The sequence below is a fragment of the Sinocyclocheilus grahami genome, unplaced genomic scaffold, assembly GCF_001515645.1.
Source record: "Sinocyclocheilus grahami isolate Dianchi unplaced genomic scaffold, SAMN03320097.WGS_v1.1 scaffold720.1, whole genome shotgun sequence".
In the NCBI taxonomy this organism is placed as follows: domain Eukaryota; kingdom Metazoa; phylum Chordata; class Actinopteri; order Cypriniformes; family Cyprinidae; genus Sinocyclocheilus; species Sinocyclocheilus grahami.
Window position 1 is genome coordinate 658,960 of NW_015505899.1, and position 18,077 is coordinate 677,036.

The window sequence follows — 18,077 nt, forward strand, 5'->3', positions numbered from 1 at the left end:
CAGTCTGGTCAACGTAAAATTAAGCTGTATAGATCTTAAATAGATCATTTAATAGATATTTACGCTCACTTCCACAAACCTACAAAGCCATTCTACAGCATGGGTTGAATTATGTGATAGTATGTCTATTTCATTGTCCAGTAAAGAACCCGTTCCCTTTAACCACAGGAAATCATATGCAATTAAATATCTAGTTCTACTACTAGTTCTAGATAACTAGATAAATAGTTGTTCTACAATTTATTTACAACTCTTTTTATCAATCCATAAATCAGAAAAAAATTGATTTTTCATCATGTTTTAGGAATAAAGTGTTATATGAAACAGGTCAATGATACATGAAACAATTTCTTGGTAAAACCTTCCGAATATAGATAGAACTGCAGAGTTTAGCTCCAACTTGCCTTAACACACCTGACTGGAAGTTTCTATGCCTAGTAAGAGCTTGATTAGCTGGTTCAGCTGTGTTTAATTGGGGTTGGAGCTAAACTCTGCAGGACACCGGCCCTCCAGGACCGAGTTTGGACAGCCCTGCATTAAATTGTTGGTTGTATGGACTTTCAACAGAATATTTGAAATATCTTCATTTGTGTTCGAAGATTAATGGAAGTCTTATGGGTTTGGAATGACACAAGAGTGAGTAATTGATGAAAGATGTTTTATTTTTGTATGAACCATCATCATTCAACGCAACGCAACTTTAAAATCTCATTTGTACTTCCACATATTCAGGCTTCACACGTGTTGTTGAATGTCTTGTAGAACAGTGTTTTGCAAGTCTCCCTAATCAAGCACAACTAATCAGCTTATTGCTAGAAAGTGTTGTTCATGGAAGAAAGAAATCCATATTGGTTTGCAATGACATGAGGGCGAGTAAATTATCTGTTCTAATTTATTTATTTATTTATGGATGGACTATTTTGTTAAAGGGATAGTTCACCCCAAAATGTAAATTCTGTCATTGATTACTCACCCTCATGTCGTTCCAAACCCATAAGACCTTCGTTCATCTGCGGAACACAAATTAAGATATTTTTGATTAAATGTGAGAGCTCTCAGACCCTGCATAGACAACAACGCAACTGAAATGTTCCCAGGTCCAGAGACGTAGTAAGGACATCTGTAAAACAGTTCATGTGACATCAGTGGCTCAACTTCAGTTTTGCGAAGCTACGAGAATACTTTTTGAGCGCAAAAAAACCCCAAAAATAACAATTTATTCAACAATTCTTCTCCCCCGTGTTACGTCTTCTGCCATTTTAGAGAGTATCACAATGTATACGCATGCTTTCCCCTAAACTTGAACAACACTGATTACACAGATTACGTTCATGGCGCGCTTTCTCTCCCGAACGTAAACAATGCTGATTACGTCCTTGGGTACTCTCCAAAATGGCAGAAGACGTAACTCGGGAGAGAAGAATTGTTGAAAAAAATTTTATTTTTGTTTTCTTTGCGCTCAAAATGTATTCTCGTAGCTTCGCAAAACTGAATTTGAGCCACTGATGTCACATGGACTGTTTTACCAATGTCCTTACTACATTTTTGGACCTGGAAACATTACAGTTGCGTTGCTGTCTATGCAGGGTCTGAGAGCTCTCACATTTCATCAAAAATATCTTAATTTGTGTTCTGAAAATGAACGAAGGTCTTACGGGTTTGGAATGACATGAGGGTGAGTAATTAATGACAGAATTTTCATTTTGGGGTGAACTAAACTTTTAAGAAAGTTTCATTCACTTAACAAAAAAAGTTACTTTTAACTTCTATTTGGACACAGACCAAATTTTAGGGAAGAAAAGAAAAACTGCTGTGTAGTGTTGATCGCACTAGCTAGGTGGATGCATATCTCAATTATGAGCTCTGTGATATACAACAGAGAAAACACACCCTATAACAACCAAAGCTGTTTTTAATCGACCCCTCAGACATGCACAGCACCCCGTCCGATAAGCTCTGTTGTATCGCTATCTGAGGGGTGACCCTCCTCCTCATCCGTACCTTCATCCGAGTCCTCTATGGGGGAGTAGTACTCATCGTATCCCAGCAGGGGCACGTCAGGCTGCGGTGTGTGCGGCAAGCACTGTGCGGAGGTTGTTACTGTAGCGACGGCTGCCTCTGACGTTACTGTGGAGGCGTAAGAGGGAGGCGGGCTGGAGGAGGCAGGGGATGCGGGGTTGGAGGGCCGAAGGAGAGGCGTGCGCTCGGAATCAGCCTCGCTGGTCGCTCCTTCCTCTTCCTCGTCAGCCTCGTGTGGCCCCGACTCTCCGTCGGAATCTGAAGACTCTGAGTATTCTGGGTTGGGACGGGTCACGCGTTGCTTGCACACTGGGCAGGTTTTCTTAGTTTGGGTGAGCCAGGGGTCCACACACCTGCAGTGGTAAGCTGAATAATGGAACAAAAAATAACTATGTTATGGTATTCTGAACAGGGACAAAAAATAGCTATTTTTTCCTTTAAAATGCTATTTCAACAATACATACAGTACTTGTCACAAGTCTGGAAACATTATGATTTTTAAAATATTTTTAATCAAGTCTCTTACACTATCCAAGGAGTGCTCAAAATATAGTAAAACACTAATACTGTGAAATAGTATTACAAATTAAAATAAGTGTGTTTATTAGAATGACTTCTAAAGAATCATGTGACACTGAAGACTGGAGTAACGATGATGAAAATTCAGCTTTTACATTACAGAGATAAATTATATTTTAAACTATAATCAAATAGAAAAGAGTCATTTTAAATTGTAATAATATTCCACATATTTACTGTATTTTTGACTAAATAAATGCTACCATGGTGAGCAGAAAAGACTTCATTAAAAACATTGGAAAATCATAATGTTTCCAAACTTTTCACAAGTACTGTATGAAAGCACTATTTAAATTGAAGATAGTAAATAATACATGCACAACAATTTATGCCATGGATTTTCTATTTATTTTACATAATATTTACTAAAATAATCAGTTTTTCTTTGTGGTTTAAAAATGCCACTTCTTACATAAACATTAAAAGACATTGAGATTTTGTTGTTGTTTGGCAGGAATATTTTTTACACACAGAGATTAGACAATTCTTTGAAGCCATTATTTCAGAGAGCAGGATGGCCTGATATTTATAATATCACACTATTTAATATAAAAATAGTATGCATAGCATATCACATGCATAGCGGATTCTTGCAATGAAATTTATATTTATTTTTATATAATATTTACTCAAATAAGTAGAAATAAATCACTTAAAAATTGTTAATTTAAACAAAAAAAAGACAAGGCAATGCTAATTTTACATTCAGTTCAAAGGAAATATGACATGAATATGGCATTAAATGTTTATTAGAAATAGTCAAAGAATTTGTGTAATTTATATGAGTGCTTTCTGTATGACAATATTTGCACTGAAGAAAATGACAAATATACCGAGTAAGAAAAATGACTTTTTGCACTCATTATTGATGTAGCTTGTGAAATCAGCACTTTTGCCTGCAGTCATTCACTGTTGTTTGCATTTTTTTGAATGTAGGTGAACTCATGGGTGACTATGTAAATTTTAAATTTCCATTAAAAATTATTTTACTTCTGTCAAACAGGCTGCCTGGTTTTATGTGTGAGAAACCTCCAATGTGTCTCTGATCAGGTCCAATCAGCTCTAAATGTTTCAGTTGGCTTTTTCAAAATCAACTAAAAAGAAAGTCAAACTAAAACATGTAATTTCTTGTAATATATGTGCACTTTACCTTTAACAGCCAAATGTTAGATATGTTTAAACTATTAGACAGAAGTGTAAAGGTTCAAACCCAGACGTGAGCAGCTCACTTACCATGGGAACAGGGCAGCACTCTCAGCTTATCTCCCTCTTCATATTCATCAAGGCAGATCGCACACACATCATAATTATCACCTGAGAAAAATATGCAATTATTAAAGTGCTAGATGATCCAGTAGAACAGTCTTGCTCACAATCAGAACCCACTCTGAACTCAGTGATCGGTGAGTTTTCTTTGTTTGACCATGTGGTTTATGCCAGTGTTATTTCAGCATCATTGAGATACTGTTATGTTAATATTTTGAATTAGATGTCATTTTTTGGTAACACTTTACTTGAAGGGGTGTGCATAATACTGACATGACACCTTCATAATCATGACATGACACATGTCATGAATATAAAGGAGGTTTTATGCATGTTTATGACAACTGTCATTAAGTGTCATTCGCTCAGTTATGTCATTTTCTATGTAAATATGACATTATTTGACCTAACCCTAACCTAACCCTACCCCTACCCTTACCCCTAACCATAGCCCATAACAAAGACATCTCAAACAATGTCATATTTGCATTAAAAATTACATAACGGAGCGAATGACACTTAATGACAGTTGTCATAAACATGCATAAAAAAACCTTCATATTCATGACATGTGTCATCTCATGATTATGAAGGTGTCATGTCATGATTATGTAGGTGTCATGTCAGTCTTATGCACACCCCTTCAAGTAAAGTGTAACTCATTTTTTTTTCTTTAATGTTAATTGTAGTTAAAGTTTTAGTAATTTTTCTGTATGTTTTTGTGATTTTATTTGTATTGATTTTAAATGTATATAGTTTTTATTATATTTTATAACACAAAATTCAACTAAATTAAAATGTAAAATGTTGCTATGGAAACTAGCTGAAATGAAATAAGTTTTTAAATATTTTCTTTCAGTTGACATTTTATTTTAAAGTAACAAAAATGATTTTTATGCTTTTAGTTTTAGATAACAATAATAACTCTGGTATATGCTCCTGCACATAATATTTCAGTGCTGTTATCATCTTTAGACCACCCAAACATGATGATTTCATGAAAAAAAAAAAATCACTATATCAATGATTTACAACAAGCAGTTGTGATGAATTTCTCAGACATATCTTCGCCTTGTAACTTCACTATATTTTGGACTTGATTGTCAGTACATATTGCATTTCAGTAAATGTGATAGTTTTTTATTTCATAGCTTTGATCACTTACTACTGGTATTATACTAAAATGATAGAAAATATTAATTAAAGTGGAGTACACTCAGAAAAAAGGTACAAAATATGTCATTAAGACAGCACCTTTTCAAAATATACTAATATACCATTTAGGTACTAAAATATACTTTTTAAAGTAACTTTGAGGTATTAAAATGCACCCTTTATGGGTACATAAGGTACAAAGGTGTACCTTTTGAAAAGGTACTGCCTCAGTGACAGCTTTTGTACCTTTTTTATTTGAGAACTTAAGTGTATACAAATGACATATATCTATCAATGTTCCATTTTGTGTAAGAATGTATGTAGACTATATTATTCTCACCCTTTCTCTGGTATGATAAAGCTGCGCAGTATCTGAGAGGCATAGTAGCTTGTGAACACAGAAGGAACATCGATCTCCTCCGCAATGGTGTCTAAGCGAAAACAAAATGGACAAAAAATGGACTGTATTGCAAATATGATAAAGTATGTAAAAGTCTTACAACAAATGTCTTAAACCCCTTTCAACAGGGGATCAACTGTACTGAAATGAACCACTGCTTATATGTTTATATGTATAGATTTTTTTTCAGTTACCAATAAGACTGTAGTATTCTGATTACTTGTATACAACAAACCTATGAAAATGCACAGGTGTTATTTTCCCATAATTTCTCAAAAGAATGTGTGTGTGTGTGTCAATCTCACCATTGCTGTATCCCATACTGAGAAGTGAATTAGAGTACATGTTGTGAACTATGGCTGCACTGAAACCGGCCTGCTGTGCATGGAGCACCTATGAGACAAAAACAAAAAACAATATTGCTCACATATTCTGTTATTCATTGTACATTAAACATACCTGTGATCATACAAAGTCACTAACATTGTGATAGCCTTGACACTGGATAACATACCCTTATGAAAAAGAACTGTGCTTCATTGTACTGAATGTGCATTTAAGATTTATTTTATTTTGTAAATTTAAATTTACTTTCATGACTGTTTCTTTACACACTTAATTACTCTTAAAAATTGCACTTTGTAATAATGTCAAATTAAAGGTTTTGCTTTTTAATCGCTGTTTTAATCTTTAGTCATGCTTCAAAGTACTTATTTTGATGTGTTGACTAACATACTAAATCTTACTAATATGTTTTAAATTAACTACATTGTGTTTTTGACTTTATCATTACAAATGTATAATTACAAATATATTTAAATGCATGACAAGTTTCAATTGAGATTAAAGTAGTTTAGTTTACCATAAATGCTTGTCAGTACAATAGGCAGCAACCATGTTAATCGTAAGACAATAGAAGTACTTATGAAATTACACAAAGATGCACTTAAGTCCTACTTAAGTGAGTCAGAAAGCATGGACTAAGTGGACGAAACCATTACATTTACATCACACTTAAGTATATTCTTTTAAAGTATATTATTTCCATAATAAGTATGCAGTCATACGTTTTTTATAAGCATGCCAAATTGTACTTCTTTTTTCACATTGTCTTTTGTCACATGCTTTTTTAGTTGTATATATATTCTTGTCAGTTGACCATATTACTTTACACTTCAACTTTTATAGCCCGTATTTTGCTATCTATTGGAATAGCACAGCTGTGCAAGAACATTAACCTTGATATCAAAGTTACAGTCATAGCGTCGAATAAGGACAATGTATTTTGTAGTGCTGTTGGGATCGGAGGGTGTGGGAGAAACAGGAGGAGGATCTATAGGTGTGCAAGCATTTTGAGGATGAGCTTCAACCAGCACACCCTGGAAGAGAAAGAACAAAATAGAAAGAAGTTAGTCACTCATATGCAGTTACTTAATTTACTGGCCAAAACTACAAGTCTAGCAGTAGAGATTCATTACCATGAGTCCCTCTTTTGGCAGAGTAGGGCCAAAGAGAGCAGGCAGATCCTCAAATAGCATGGAGGTCATGTTACTGTAATGCTGCATGGAATAGAAAACAGGCCATTAGCAGCTGCAGTATAAAGCCATTATAAAGCAATCAATTGCTTCACATTATAACATTTATATTGACTGTTGAAAGGTAAAGTGTGTAGATTTGGTGCAACCAAATACCCAACAAATGTACTGTACCATAAAACCAATGAAAGCCTGAAAGCAGACACTTACAGCATATATATATGCCTGACCAGGAGACGGCGCCATAGTGCAGAATAAGACTAGCACCGATACGCCCAGCTGCGCCCCAACATACACCATCCTGAATTAGGCTGGGCCACTGATGAGGGCAATCAAGACCTGCATACAGACGCATGATTTTACAATCTTCAACATTTTCAGTGTGACAATTCAAAAAGAATTTTGACAAAAGTATACAAGAGACAGTTCAATCTCTTCACTACATGAATCCCTTTTTATTTACAGATTTATTTAACTTTATAATAGTCCTAACTGTTGACTTACAAATCGATTCTAAGAAAGCACAACTCATGATTAATCATTTCTCCCCTCAAGATGTAGTCACGATTATCAACGGTTTTGTACATGGCCTGCAGACTGGTGAGCAACGGCTGATCTGTCATGTGCGAACACCAAAAAAATCTATAATCATGCAGTGACCTACTAATAAGCTTTTAAAGATCCAATGAAACAGAAGTAGCCACATATCTTTTCTTTCACATTTGTGACTTACATCCGAGTGTAGCAGATTATCGAAAAAAAATGTAGGTCGGGAGTTGGCTCTATATGCTGGTTGTTGATTGGCTTGTGAAATGTGGGCGGGACACTCATCTTGCAGTTTTAAAAATAAATAAATAAATAAATAAATAAAAATTTTGTTATTAATTACACACCCTCATGTTGTTCCAAAACCTTAAAATCTTTATTTATCTTCGGAAAACAAATTAAGATTTTTTGTTTTATTAAATCCGAGAGCATTCTGACCCTGCATAGACAGCAACGTAACTACCACGTTCAAGGCCCAGAAAGATAGTAAGACGATTGTTAAAATAGTCCAGTGACTTTTTTCAACAAAATTAAAAAAAAACAAAGAAATTATAAGTCATAAATATTAGTACTGTAATTTTACAGCTGAAATGTAAAACAGGATTATTGTTATATTATTTTTAAATAGTATTTTATATTTATTAAATATTTTGAAGATTTTGAAGGTAACCAAACAGTTGATGACAGCCATTGACCAGAGTATATTTTTTTCATACTATGTAAGTCAATGGCTAACGTCAACTGTTTGGTTATTCTTCAAAATATCTTCTGTGTTCAGGACCAACTCCAGGGTGAGTAAATGATGACAGAATTTTCATTTGTTGGTAAACTATTACTTAAAGGGATAGTTCACCCAAAAATTCTGTCATTAATTACTCACCCTCATGTCATTCCAAACCTGTTAGACGTTCGTTCATCTTCGGAACACAAATTAAGATATTTTTGATGGAATCTGAGAGCTCTCAGAACCTCCAGCGCGCTTTTTACTGAACATAAACAATGCTCATTACATTGATTACGTTCTGGTGTACTCTCCAAAATGGCGGAAGACGGTAACTCGAGGAGAAGAACTGCTGAATAAATTAAGTTATTATTGTTTTCTTTGCGCACAAAAAGTATTCTCCTAGCTTCATAAAATTACGGTTGAACCCCTGATGTCCCATGGACTATTTTACCGATGTCCTTGCTACGTTTCTGTGCATTGATCGTGTTAATTACATAGCTGTCTATGGGAGGGTAAGAGAGCTCTCAGATTTCATCAAAAATATCTTAATTTGTGTTCCGAAGATGAACGACATGAGGTTGAGTAATTAATGACAACATTTTCTTTTTGGGTGAACTAACCCTTTAAGAGCTTCTTTAAAATGAACCACTTTTAATATGAATGCATCAAATCAAGTCATTCTGAGAATTCCAGTTTACTCATCTTTCCAATAAATAATTAACCCTGACCATAAAATGTACTGAGCACATTCAGCGATTTCAAGTGGTACTAAACTGGGAAACTGCGGTTTACATGAGTCATCAACAACCAATAAGGAAGTAAAACTACTTCAGAAAAGTCTGTCTAGTTCAAATTGTGTTAACCTCGATCAAGCAGAACACTTTTATTGGGTTTATTTCATAAACTCTCCCTGTAGCGAATTGGTGAAATGACAAAAAGAGCATTCATTTCAATGTAATTCATTTCAAGAAAAACAAAACAATAGATAACACATGCATCACAAGGTGTGTCTAAAAGTCATCCAACGTGTTTTGTAGATTTGCAAATGGGAAGTTTTGGTTCCTTATTATCATGGCCAGATCAAATGCGGAGACTTTCTCAACAGGAACTGTGTAATTATCACTTTAAACTAGTCTTGGCCTACTTATAAAAGGGTCATGAAAAGAAGAATCTAAATGTTCTTGATATTTACACATAGAAGAGGCTACTCTGCAATAAAAAAAAAAACATACTGCAAGTTTCAGAACTCAAAACTAACTCTAAATATTAATTATTGTTTGAAATATGGTAGAATTGTGATGTCACAAATTTGAGATATTGAACCTACATAGATTCCCTAAAGATCTGAGCATTAGAAATGCAGGGCTGGAGTTCACATTTCACAACGGTCGTTTACTGTCACTGTCTTTTAAGAAATATGTTAACAGTTATGTTTATACTGTTTTGCATTGCAAATGATTGTGTTGTTTCAGTTTTTTATGACTCGCGCTCAAACATTCACAGCTCTATCACAGTGCTTGCCATCTCAAGCATCAAAACACACAACATGCTAAAAAAAAACATACTGCAAGTTTCAGAACTCAAAACTAACTCTAAATATTAATTATTGTTTGAAATATGGTAGAATTGTGATGTCACAAATTTGAGATATTGTTCTGTCTGTTAGTGGATGTAAAGATCTCCAGGAAACCTACATAGATTCCCTAAAGATCTGAGCATTAGAAATGCAGGGCTGGAGTTCACATTTCACAACGGTCGTTTACTGTCACTGTCTTTTAAGAAATATGTTAACAGTTATGTTTATACTGTTTTGCATTGCAAATGATTGTGTTGTTTCAGTTTTTTATGACTCGCGCTCAAACATTCACAGCTCTATCACAGTGCTTGCCATCTCAAGCATCAAAACACACAACATGCTGTAAAGGAGGCCGTGGAAAGTGTGAAATAAATAAAATTAGCCAATCACAGCAATGCATGCTTATTTACACTTCTATTACCATTTCAAGGTAATGCCCCATCAAATTGAGCGTTTTCCACAGAGTGATAACTAGGACGGAAAATGATAATTTTTACAAATACTGGACCTTTTTTGGTGAGAAAAAACTTTTGCTAAATAAACTAACCTCCAGAAACATAACATAAAAAAGCCTGAAACTGCATTTCATGACCACTTTAACCTCAGCCTGAGAAACAGATTAAACTGCAAAGCACTATGCTTAACAGCTGATTTACATGTTCTTGAATACAGGGTTATGAGGACGCACGTCTTAATAACATGGGTATTACAACATAAACATGGTTTATGACCACCCTTACCGTGTCCTTCTAAAACAAAAGGCTTAAAAACCATACTAAGTGGCGTTTCTTTTAAATTAACATTGCCAGTAGTTTTGTGTGAACATAACCAACATCGGTCCTGGAGAGCCACTGTGACAGTCCACAGCAATGCATGCTTATTTCCACTTCTATTACCATTTCAAGGTAATGCCCCATCAAATTGAGCGTTTTCCACAGAGTGATAACAAGGACGGAAAATGATAATTTTTTACAAATACTGGACCTTTTTTGGTGAGAAAAAACTTTTGCTAAATAAACTAACCTCCAGAAACATAACATAAAAAAGCCTGAAACTGCATTTCATGACCACTTTAACCTCAGCCTGAGAAACAGATTAAACTGCAAAGCACTATGCTTAACAGCTGATTTACATGTTCTTGAATACAGGGTTATGAGGACGCACGTCTTAATAACATGGGTATTACAACATAAACATGGTTTATGACCACCCTTACCGTGTCCTTCTAAAACAAAAGGCTTAAAAACCATACTAAGTGGCGTTTCTTTTAAATTAACATTGCCAGTAGTTTTGTGTGAACATAACCAACATCGGTCCTGGAGAGCCACTGTGACAGTCCTGCAGTTTTGATCCAGCGTTGATAAAAACTCACCTTTAGTAACACTTACACCTTGATTAGCTGGTTCAGGTGTACCTGAATAGGGTTGGAGTGAAACTCTGCAAGACTGCGGCTTTTCAGGACCAACGTTGGCCAACCCTGGTTTAGGGTAGGGGGATAGAAAATACAGTTTGTACAGTATAAAAACCCTTACGTATGGAGAATCCCCATAAATCATGTGCACAAGTATGTGTGTGTATTTTAGCCAAGTTTCTACAGAAAACAACAAGAAAGGAAGCATATTTCCCAGCTATGATTCTGTCACTGTAAACATTCAGTCTGTCGATATTGTCAAGAGATACAATTCAACAGGACAGGTTAGTCTAGTATTCGGCCATTTGGAGATTCTAGTCACCAGCCAATAACTAAGAGCTCTTAGCCATTTAAGAGTAGTCGTATTTCATTTACATGTAAGTTTGCTATCCAATCATGATAAATCATTAGATACTTAGTACTTCAAAAATAATACATGTGCGAAGAACATGGTCATTTTCTATTAGTGTTACTGTTGACTCTCTTAGGAACTTCGTGTATTGTGTGTGTATGTGTTGCAACGCATTGTTGTTATTCATTATTCTAGATTTCTCCACAAACATGGAACGAACATTTTTGTTTACAAAATGAAGGGCAAAGGATGCGCATTGGGTATGATATTACTGATGATTTGCGTATTTTACTGGCAAATCCTAGATAATTCTAGGAAATAGAAAAACAAAATTGTACTTTTTTCGTTATGTATGGACAATACACAGACTTTACAACAACTGCTACTTTTTAAGCCCACTTCTATCGTTAATTCTTTACTGACGCAGACAAACACACAACAAATCAGGCCTAAACAAAATCCCAAAACTCCTCACTGGTGACTATGATAATGAACGAAATACAATCATTCATCAGAAATTGATCATCCCCGCCTTGGAGCTGCTACTTCCCGATCCCTGTTGTCTCATGGAAGATAATATTTCCGAAAACCCAAATTATATCCCAAGTGTACAAACAATTCAAATTAAACAATGGCAAGGAGTCGGTTAAAATGTAATTGAGATGTCTGTAATTCTTTACTCACTGTACAAGCGACTGCCAGCTAACGTTAGCTGGCTTATCACTCGTATTCCAGCTAATGTCCCCCAGTCGCGTCTTCGCTTTGACTCGGCTAAAATCGTTGTAACAAGGCGTTTTTCTCCCAAAAATGCTTTCTCGAAGCTTACAGCTCATGGATCCGTGTCAGTTTCTCGACGAACTGGCCTGGTTCGCCCCTTAGTGGAACTACGATCACACGTTTGTTTACAATTCTGCAAGGCCAACGGGAAGTGCGAGAACTGCAATTATCGCGAGATATGTTCGAGTTTCCCAAAGGTTCGTGGATCCATCTGGAGATTCATGAAGGAACTGCAGGGGCTGATGGCCACCAAGGTGAAATTAATTCAAATAAACTGAAAAATAAATGTACAAATGTTTTTTAATAGGATAAGTTTTAAAAATTAAAATAAATGTAATATAACAAGCTGATAAAAATTCAATCGATAAACAGAAATAAGTGTTTTGAATTATTGTAGGAAAGAAAATTATAAAATAAATAGGGCATGGGTTAAACATTGCAATAAATGTTTATAATACAAGAAGTTAATGAAAATATCAATGCCAAACTAAGTAAAAAATATATATATATCTATATATATATATATAAAATAAATAAATGTAAAAAAAAACCTATAAAAAATAAAAAATTCTATGACACTGAAATCTATGACACCACACAATTTTATTTGTTTGATCCATCTAGTCCATATACACAAGGACATAATGATTCACAGCTCAGAATGATAAGCCAGCGTAAACGGACAAAATGTGTTAGCTTTGGATGAGATGATATATATATATGCTTATTAGAACTAAAAAAACAAACTGCATACAACACCTGTACATAAAAGGTACAAGGAGCACTTAAAATAGTCCTCAACCAAATTTATTTAAACAAAGCAAATAAACAGTAACGAGAAACAACTACTAGTTTAAGGACATACTGCTTAATGACTTAAAATGAACATTAAAACAGTCATGGAGTCAAACATACCTACCACAGTTATATCAAGACAATAAATATGACTGTTTTAAGCAATTTATGCAAATGAAAGCTATTCTAAGACCAAATGTGACTTTACTTTAAAAAGAGCCATTATATCACCATGCCAAACTACAAAGGAATTTTCAATATTAAACACCACGTTTCTGTTTATTCTAATAATGAAGTCTAAAAACACATTATTTGGGACAGTAATATAGAGGTGAAAGCATTTTAGGACAGTGCGGTTATCCTGCAGCAGTTTTAAACTGCCTTTATGTGCATGACAATTCATCTTTATCAAACCCTGCTGTTCATGTAAAACATTGTTATAGGAGTAAAATACTGTTTAAATCACTCTTCTGTTCTGCATAACAACCGATCATATACACACACCGCTCTCACACACTGCTGCCGCTGCCAGTCGCTTCCTCCTCGCCTTTCTTCAGTCTTTTTTTGGCTCGGATCTCGTTCATGGCTTCCTCAATGGAGCGAGTGTCTCTCTTATTGGCCACAGGGACTGTAACAACAAGACAACAAACACGATTCGAAAAATCAAAAGGCAAAAGCTGCGTCCTCCGGAGGTCGCATAGAAAGAAATTACAGTATTTTACACCTCACGAGGAGTAACGGCCAATTTTACTACCATTACTTTTCTTAAATGTGACCCTGGACCCCAAAACCAGTCTTAAGTGTCAATTTTTAAAAATTGAGATTTATACATCTAAAAGCTGAATAAATAATTTTCCATTGATGTATGGTTTGTTAGGATAGGACAAAATTTGGTCGAGATACAACTACTTGAATATCTGGTATCTGAGGGTGCAAAAAATCTAAATATTGAGAAAATCGCCTTTATAGTTATCCAAATGAAGTCCTTAGCAATGCATATTACTAATCAAATTAAGTTTTGATATATATTTTTTTGATAGAAATTTACAAAACATCTTCAAGGAACATGATCTTTACTTAATAACCTAATGATTTTTGGCATAAAAGAAAAATATATAATTTTGACCCATACAATGTATTTTTGGCTATTGCTAAAAACATACCCCAGCGACTTAAGACTGGTTTTGTGGTCCAGGGTCACAAATGAGACGTAGTTCTTTTTTTTTCCCCCAGATCCCATTTTCACTATCCTGTTGCAAAAAGTAATGCTTTTTTCCTTTGGTGTTTTTCCTGTTTGACTTTATAGTCCTTTATGCTACTAAATATGTATGCCTTTGTTCATTTAATAATTTTTTAGGGGATACAATCTGGACGATTGATCCCCCCCTCCCCCGCATGATTCAGATTTGAAGTGATTTTACTAAGTGTGCAGTTCCTTTAATTATACTCACCACAGCCATATGCCCGGTTAGCTTGAAGCGTGTGGGCGGCATCTTTAGCAGCAGATGTTCCAATCAGATGGCTGTATTTGTCTCTGTAGTTTGAATTGGGTGACGCAGGCCTCTTCTGAGTGCGACTGGCCTTTTCCATCTCCAGTGCAGCCTGTTCCTGAAGAGTGCAGTGAAACAAATACCCAAATTAAATATGGTGTTCCAAGTAGTAAAATAAAAGATATCCAATTAGGCAGACATGAACCAACAGAAAGCTCTCCTAGATTATGAAATGACTTTCTCTCCTTATCTTACTTCTTTGAGGTTTTGAACAGGTTCTTGCACAGCATTCAGGATCTTACCTTTAGCCGACGTCTCTCCTCTGCTTTCTGCGGGTCCCACTCCTCACCCTTCCGATAAGCCTCCAGTTCTTCATCTGATGGCGCAAACTCCTTCATAACAAAACACACACTCAATCAAACACACTAAGCATTAATGCAGAGAACACCACAGGCCAGAGGACAACTGGTCCTCTGAATGAGTCTGGCTTCTCCTGTTGTTTTTTCCTCTATTTCTTGGATCACCTTTTGGCTTGCTCAGTTGGGGTTTAAAAGACCACTGATACTTAGTAACATTATCTATTTGACCACTCTCATGAACGCGCGTCAAAGACTGATGCGGAAGAGAAGAAATTGTTGAATAAAGTCATTATTTTGGTTTCTTTGCGCACAAAAAGTATTCTCGTAACTTCATGAAAATTAAGGTTGAACCACTTTTGTCACATGGACTATTTTAACGATGTCCTTGCTAACTTTCTGGGCCTTGAATGTGGTAGCTGCATTGCTGTCTATACAGGGTCAGCTCTTGGATTTCATAAAAAATATCTTAATTTGTGTTCCAAAGATGAAAAAAGGTCTTACGGGTTTGGAACGACATTGTGCTGTTTATTACTGCCAAGCTGCTTTGGAACAATCTGTATTATATAAAGTGCTATATAAATAAATAAGACAACAGAATGAAAACGTTTCATTATACAGAATACTAAACACAAGGAAACACGTTTACAAAGATCCTTGTGAGAGGTAATTGCACAATACATACACTAACCTTTTTAAACAGCATGACATATCTGCCCTCTTCATCCTCACCGAAAGAAAATGATGATAGTCCAGCCACCTCAGCCACATCATGCCTAAGAGAGATGGAAGCGTTTAGCATGAACTGTATGCTATGCAGGAAAACAGGTAGTCCTGCCTAAAACTCATGCCACTGGTTAAACCAGTAGTTGAAAGAGAGCAGTGGCATACTTATAGTCAGGGGTGCACATAAGTTTTTCAGCCTGGTTCTCATAAGAGAACTTGGAGATTTGGTTTGGTCCTCACACTGCACACAGTGTGACCTAGTGTGACCCATTAAATATAACTATAAAAAAATAAATTAATAATAGTGATAATATTATTGCACTTTATTTAGTGCATTCTAAAATGGTAATTGTGCATTAACAGCTGTCATCCACGTCGGTAGGCAAATACGCTGTCAGAACTTATTTATACAGCGCATTTTTTATTTTGGTCGCGCATGTGGACCTGCAGACCCCTTATGTGCACCCCTGCTTATAGTAATCTTTTAATATTAAACTAGAATAGCAGTATGTATTTAAAATAAACATATTCTAACATTAATTCCATTGCACTTTTGTAAACCACAGCTGATAATGGTATTCTGGAGAACATCAAATTTAACCTAAACCCAGACAGACATTGAACTTGACAATCTGAAATCTCTCTAATATAAGACGGTGTTGAACTCACAATATGCTTCTCTCGATCTTGCCCATTGGGTCATATTTCTTCTTCTTCAGTGTGCTGTCCTGAATGAACTCGGACACCTCCTTCTCCATCTAAATGGAAAACCACACTGAGTTTCAGAAACAAAAACTCACTATGTCATAAGATCATGTTTATGCGGGACAAATAAAGTCATAAGTTATACCTTTTTCCTAAACTCTGCTTTCTTTCTCTTCTCATCCTCCTCAATCTTCTTCAGTCTGGCAGCTTGTTCTGCACAGTTACAGTAAGAGCAGGAGAGGAATCAGAATAGACAATAAAACAACAAAAATGTCTTAAGTGCCACATGTATGTGAACTGTCAGTGGAAAAATCAAATAAATACATTAGCATTGTTTATGACAATGCTGTTGCTGCAGTAAAGCTCAGCTATTATTGCATGACAGGCATCTGGGTGTAGCTTCCTCCTGTTTTCCTCATTTCGAAAGTCATTTGCATAAAAGCATGTGTGCTTCAACACAAAGCACGGCCTATTCATGAAGCAATTTAATAAATTACATGTATAAGAAGAGATAAACAAACCAACTATGACGTCTAGAGGCTTTTCAACGGCAAACGTGCAGAAACGTGACGTATGTACGTGCATCTATCATTTCTCCGGCGGTGATTGGCTCTTTTTATTACAGCGTTAGTATCGCAGAGGGCACTCGGATATTTCTCAAGTTTCACTTGGAAACCTACAAGCACGCCCAGGTTCATTTTCCGGACTGTAAGGAAGTGTATTTGTAGGATTAAAACTTTCTACCTCTAGCTTTCCGTCGGCTTTCTTGGTCGTGAACGGTTGGAGGCTTTTCCATCGAGCTCAAGATCGAGCCCAGGAGGTCCGCCATCTTTGGACTGTCTAATTTTCACCGGAAGCTCGCTGCATGGCATGCTGCATTCTTGAAATGGCATTATGGGTAATGTCGTCCAACCACAGGCTTTCACAATGACGCTCGCTGTTTTTTGATTAGTTTGATCTTTACATATTATGTCATATGGTCGACATTGAAGCGTCTGAATCTAAATAAATGCCGGTGTACGATTATCAAAGAGCAGTGTCTTTGCATAGAAGTGCAGATGTTTGCCACAGGTTTTATTACCACGCAGGAATCTATCGTGTTGATTCTTAAAGCATTATATTGGCGCTTTACATCAACTCAGTGTAGATTAATAATAGCTAATTAATACATATGAATAATTTTGTGATTCCCAATCAGCAGTATTTTCGTTTATTCTGGAATTGTCTTCTGCTCATTTATTCACATTTTAGAAATTACATTTCTCAGTGGAATATTTGTAAAAGTAATATCTGATCAATTATAACCTTCTTTCTGGTGCATGTCATATGTAGAACTATTGTTTTAAATGTTATAAAACCTGAAATCCACCAGTACAACTACAACGGTTATGAACTAATTAAGCGTTATTTAAAACGGTTTCATTTAATGGACTAGTTTTATTCAGACTGCATAATTTGTTTGTCGTTTCTGCATAGCAAGCAAATGAGAAACAACACAATGGTCAGTCTTTTAAATTCTTTACTTGATGAAAGTTACAATAGCAGGGTTTTTAAAAAGCTGGACTGTTTGTTTGATACTGCGCTTCATTAAACAAAAAATACTATGCCTTACATACTAGGAAGAAAATATCAAGTTGTGTCTAGTTTCATAGCTGGTCAGACCAG

At 35.6% G+C, this 18,077-nt stretch overlaps 2 protein-coding genes across 2 annotated transcripts; both read right to left on the reverse strand.

The window, feature by feature from the left end:
- Nucleotides 1-1,659: 1,659 nt before the first annotated feature.
- On the reverse strand, nucleotides 1,660-12,508 carry LOC107560318 (E3 ubiquitin-protein ligase RNF167-like). Its single transcript, XM_016244462.1, has 9 exons — nucleotides 12,248-12,508; nucleotides 7,165-7,293; nucleotides 6,898-6,978; nucleotides 6,658-6,798; nucleotides 5,725-5,812; nucleotides 5,360-5,450; nucleotides 5,255-5,265; nucleotides 3,832-3,912; nucleotides 1,660-2,385 (listed from the first exon to the last, which is right to left on the reverse strand). Exons 2-9 carry the CDS (start codon nucleotides 7,252-7,254, stop codon nucleotides 1,925-1,927), a joined length of 1,044 nt encoding a protein of 347 aa, XP_016099948.1. The 5' UTR covers nucleotides 7,255-7,293; nucleotides 12,248-12,508; the 3' UTR covers nucleotides 1,660-1,924.
- A 416-nt stretch (nucleotides 12,509-12,924) lies between these two features.
- Nucleotides 12,925-17,317, reverse strand: spag7 (sperm associated antigen 7). The gene is made up of 7 exons (XM_016244487.1): nucleotides 17,157-17,317; nucleotides 16,558-16,625; nucleotides 16,377-16,465; nucleotides 15,673-15,757; nucleotides 14,928-15,017; nucleotides 14,587-14,743; nucleotides 12,925-13,763 (listed from the first exon to the last, which is right to left on the reverse strand). Exons 1-7 carry the CDS (start codon nucleotides 17,239-17,241, stop codon nucleotides 13,645-13,647), a joined length of 693 nt encoding a protein of 230 aa, XP_016099973.1. The 5' UTR covers nucleotides 17,242-17,317; the 3' UTR covers nucleotides 12,925-13,644.
- Nucleotides 17,318-18,077: the final 760 nt, after the last annotated feature.

Coding starts and splice junctions, on each gene's coding strand:
- LOC107560318 (XM_016244462.1), bottom strand. CDS start 7,254: ATGGTGTATGTTGGGGCGCAGCTGGGCGTATCGGTGCTAGTCTTATTC. Junction 6,799..6,897: donor TGCCAAAAGAGGGACTCATG/GTAATGAATCTC, acceptor TTTCTCTTCCAG/GGTGTGCTGGTTGAAGCTCA. Junction 2,386..3,831: donor AGTGCTGCCCTGTTCCCATG/GTAAGTGAGCTG, acceptor TCCATTATTCAG/CTTACCACTGCAGGTGTGTG.
- spag7 (XM_016244487.1), bottom strand. CDS start 17,241: ATGGCGGACCTCCTGGGCTCGATCTTGAGCTCGATGGAAAAGCCTCCA. Junction 16,466..16,557: donor AAGCAGAGTTTAGGAAAAAG/GTATAACTTATG, acceptor TTTTCCATTTAG/ATGGAGAAGGAGGTGTCCGA. Junction 14,744..14,927: donor AGGAGAGACGTCGGCTAAAG/GTAAGATCCTGA, acceptor TGCACTCTTCAG/GAACAGGCTGCACTGGAGAT.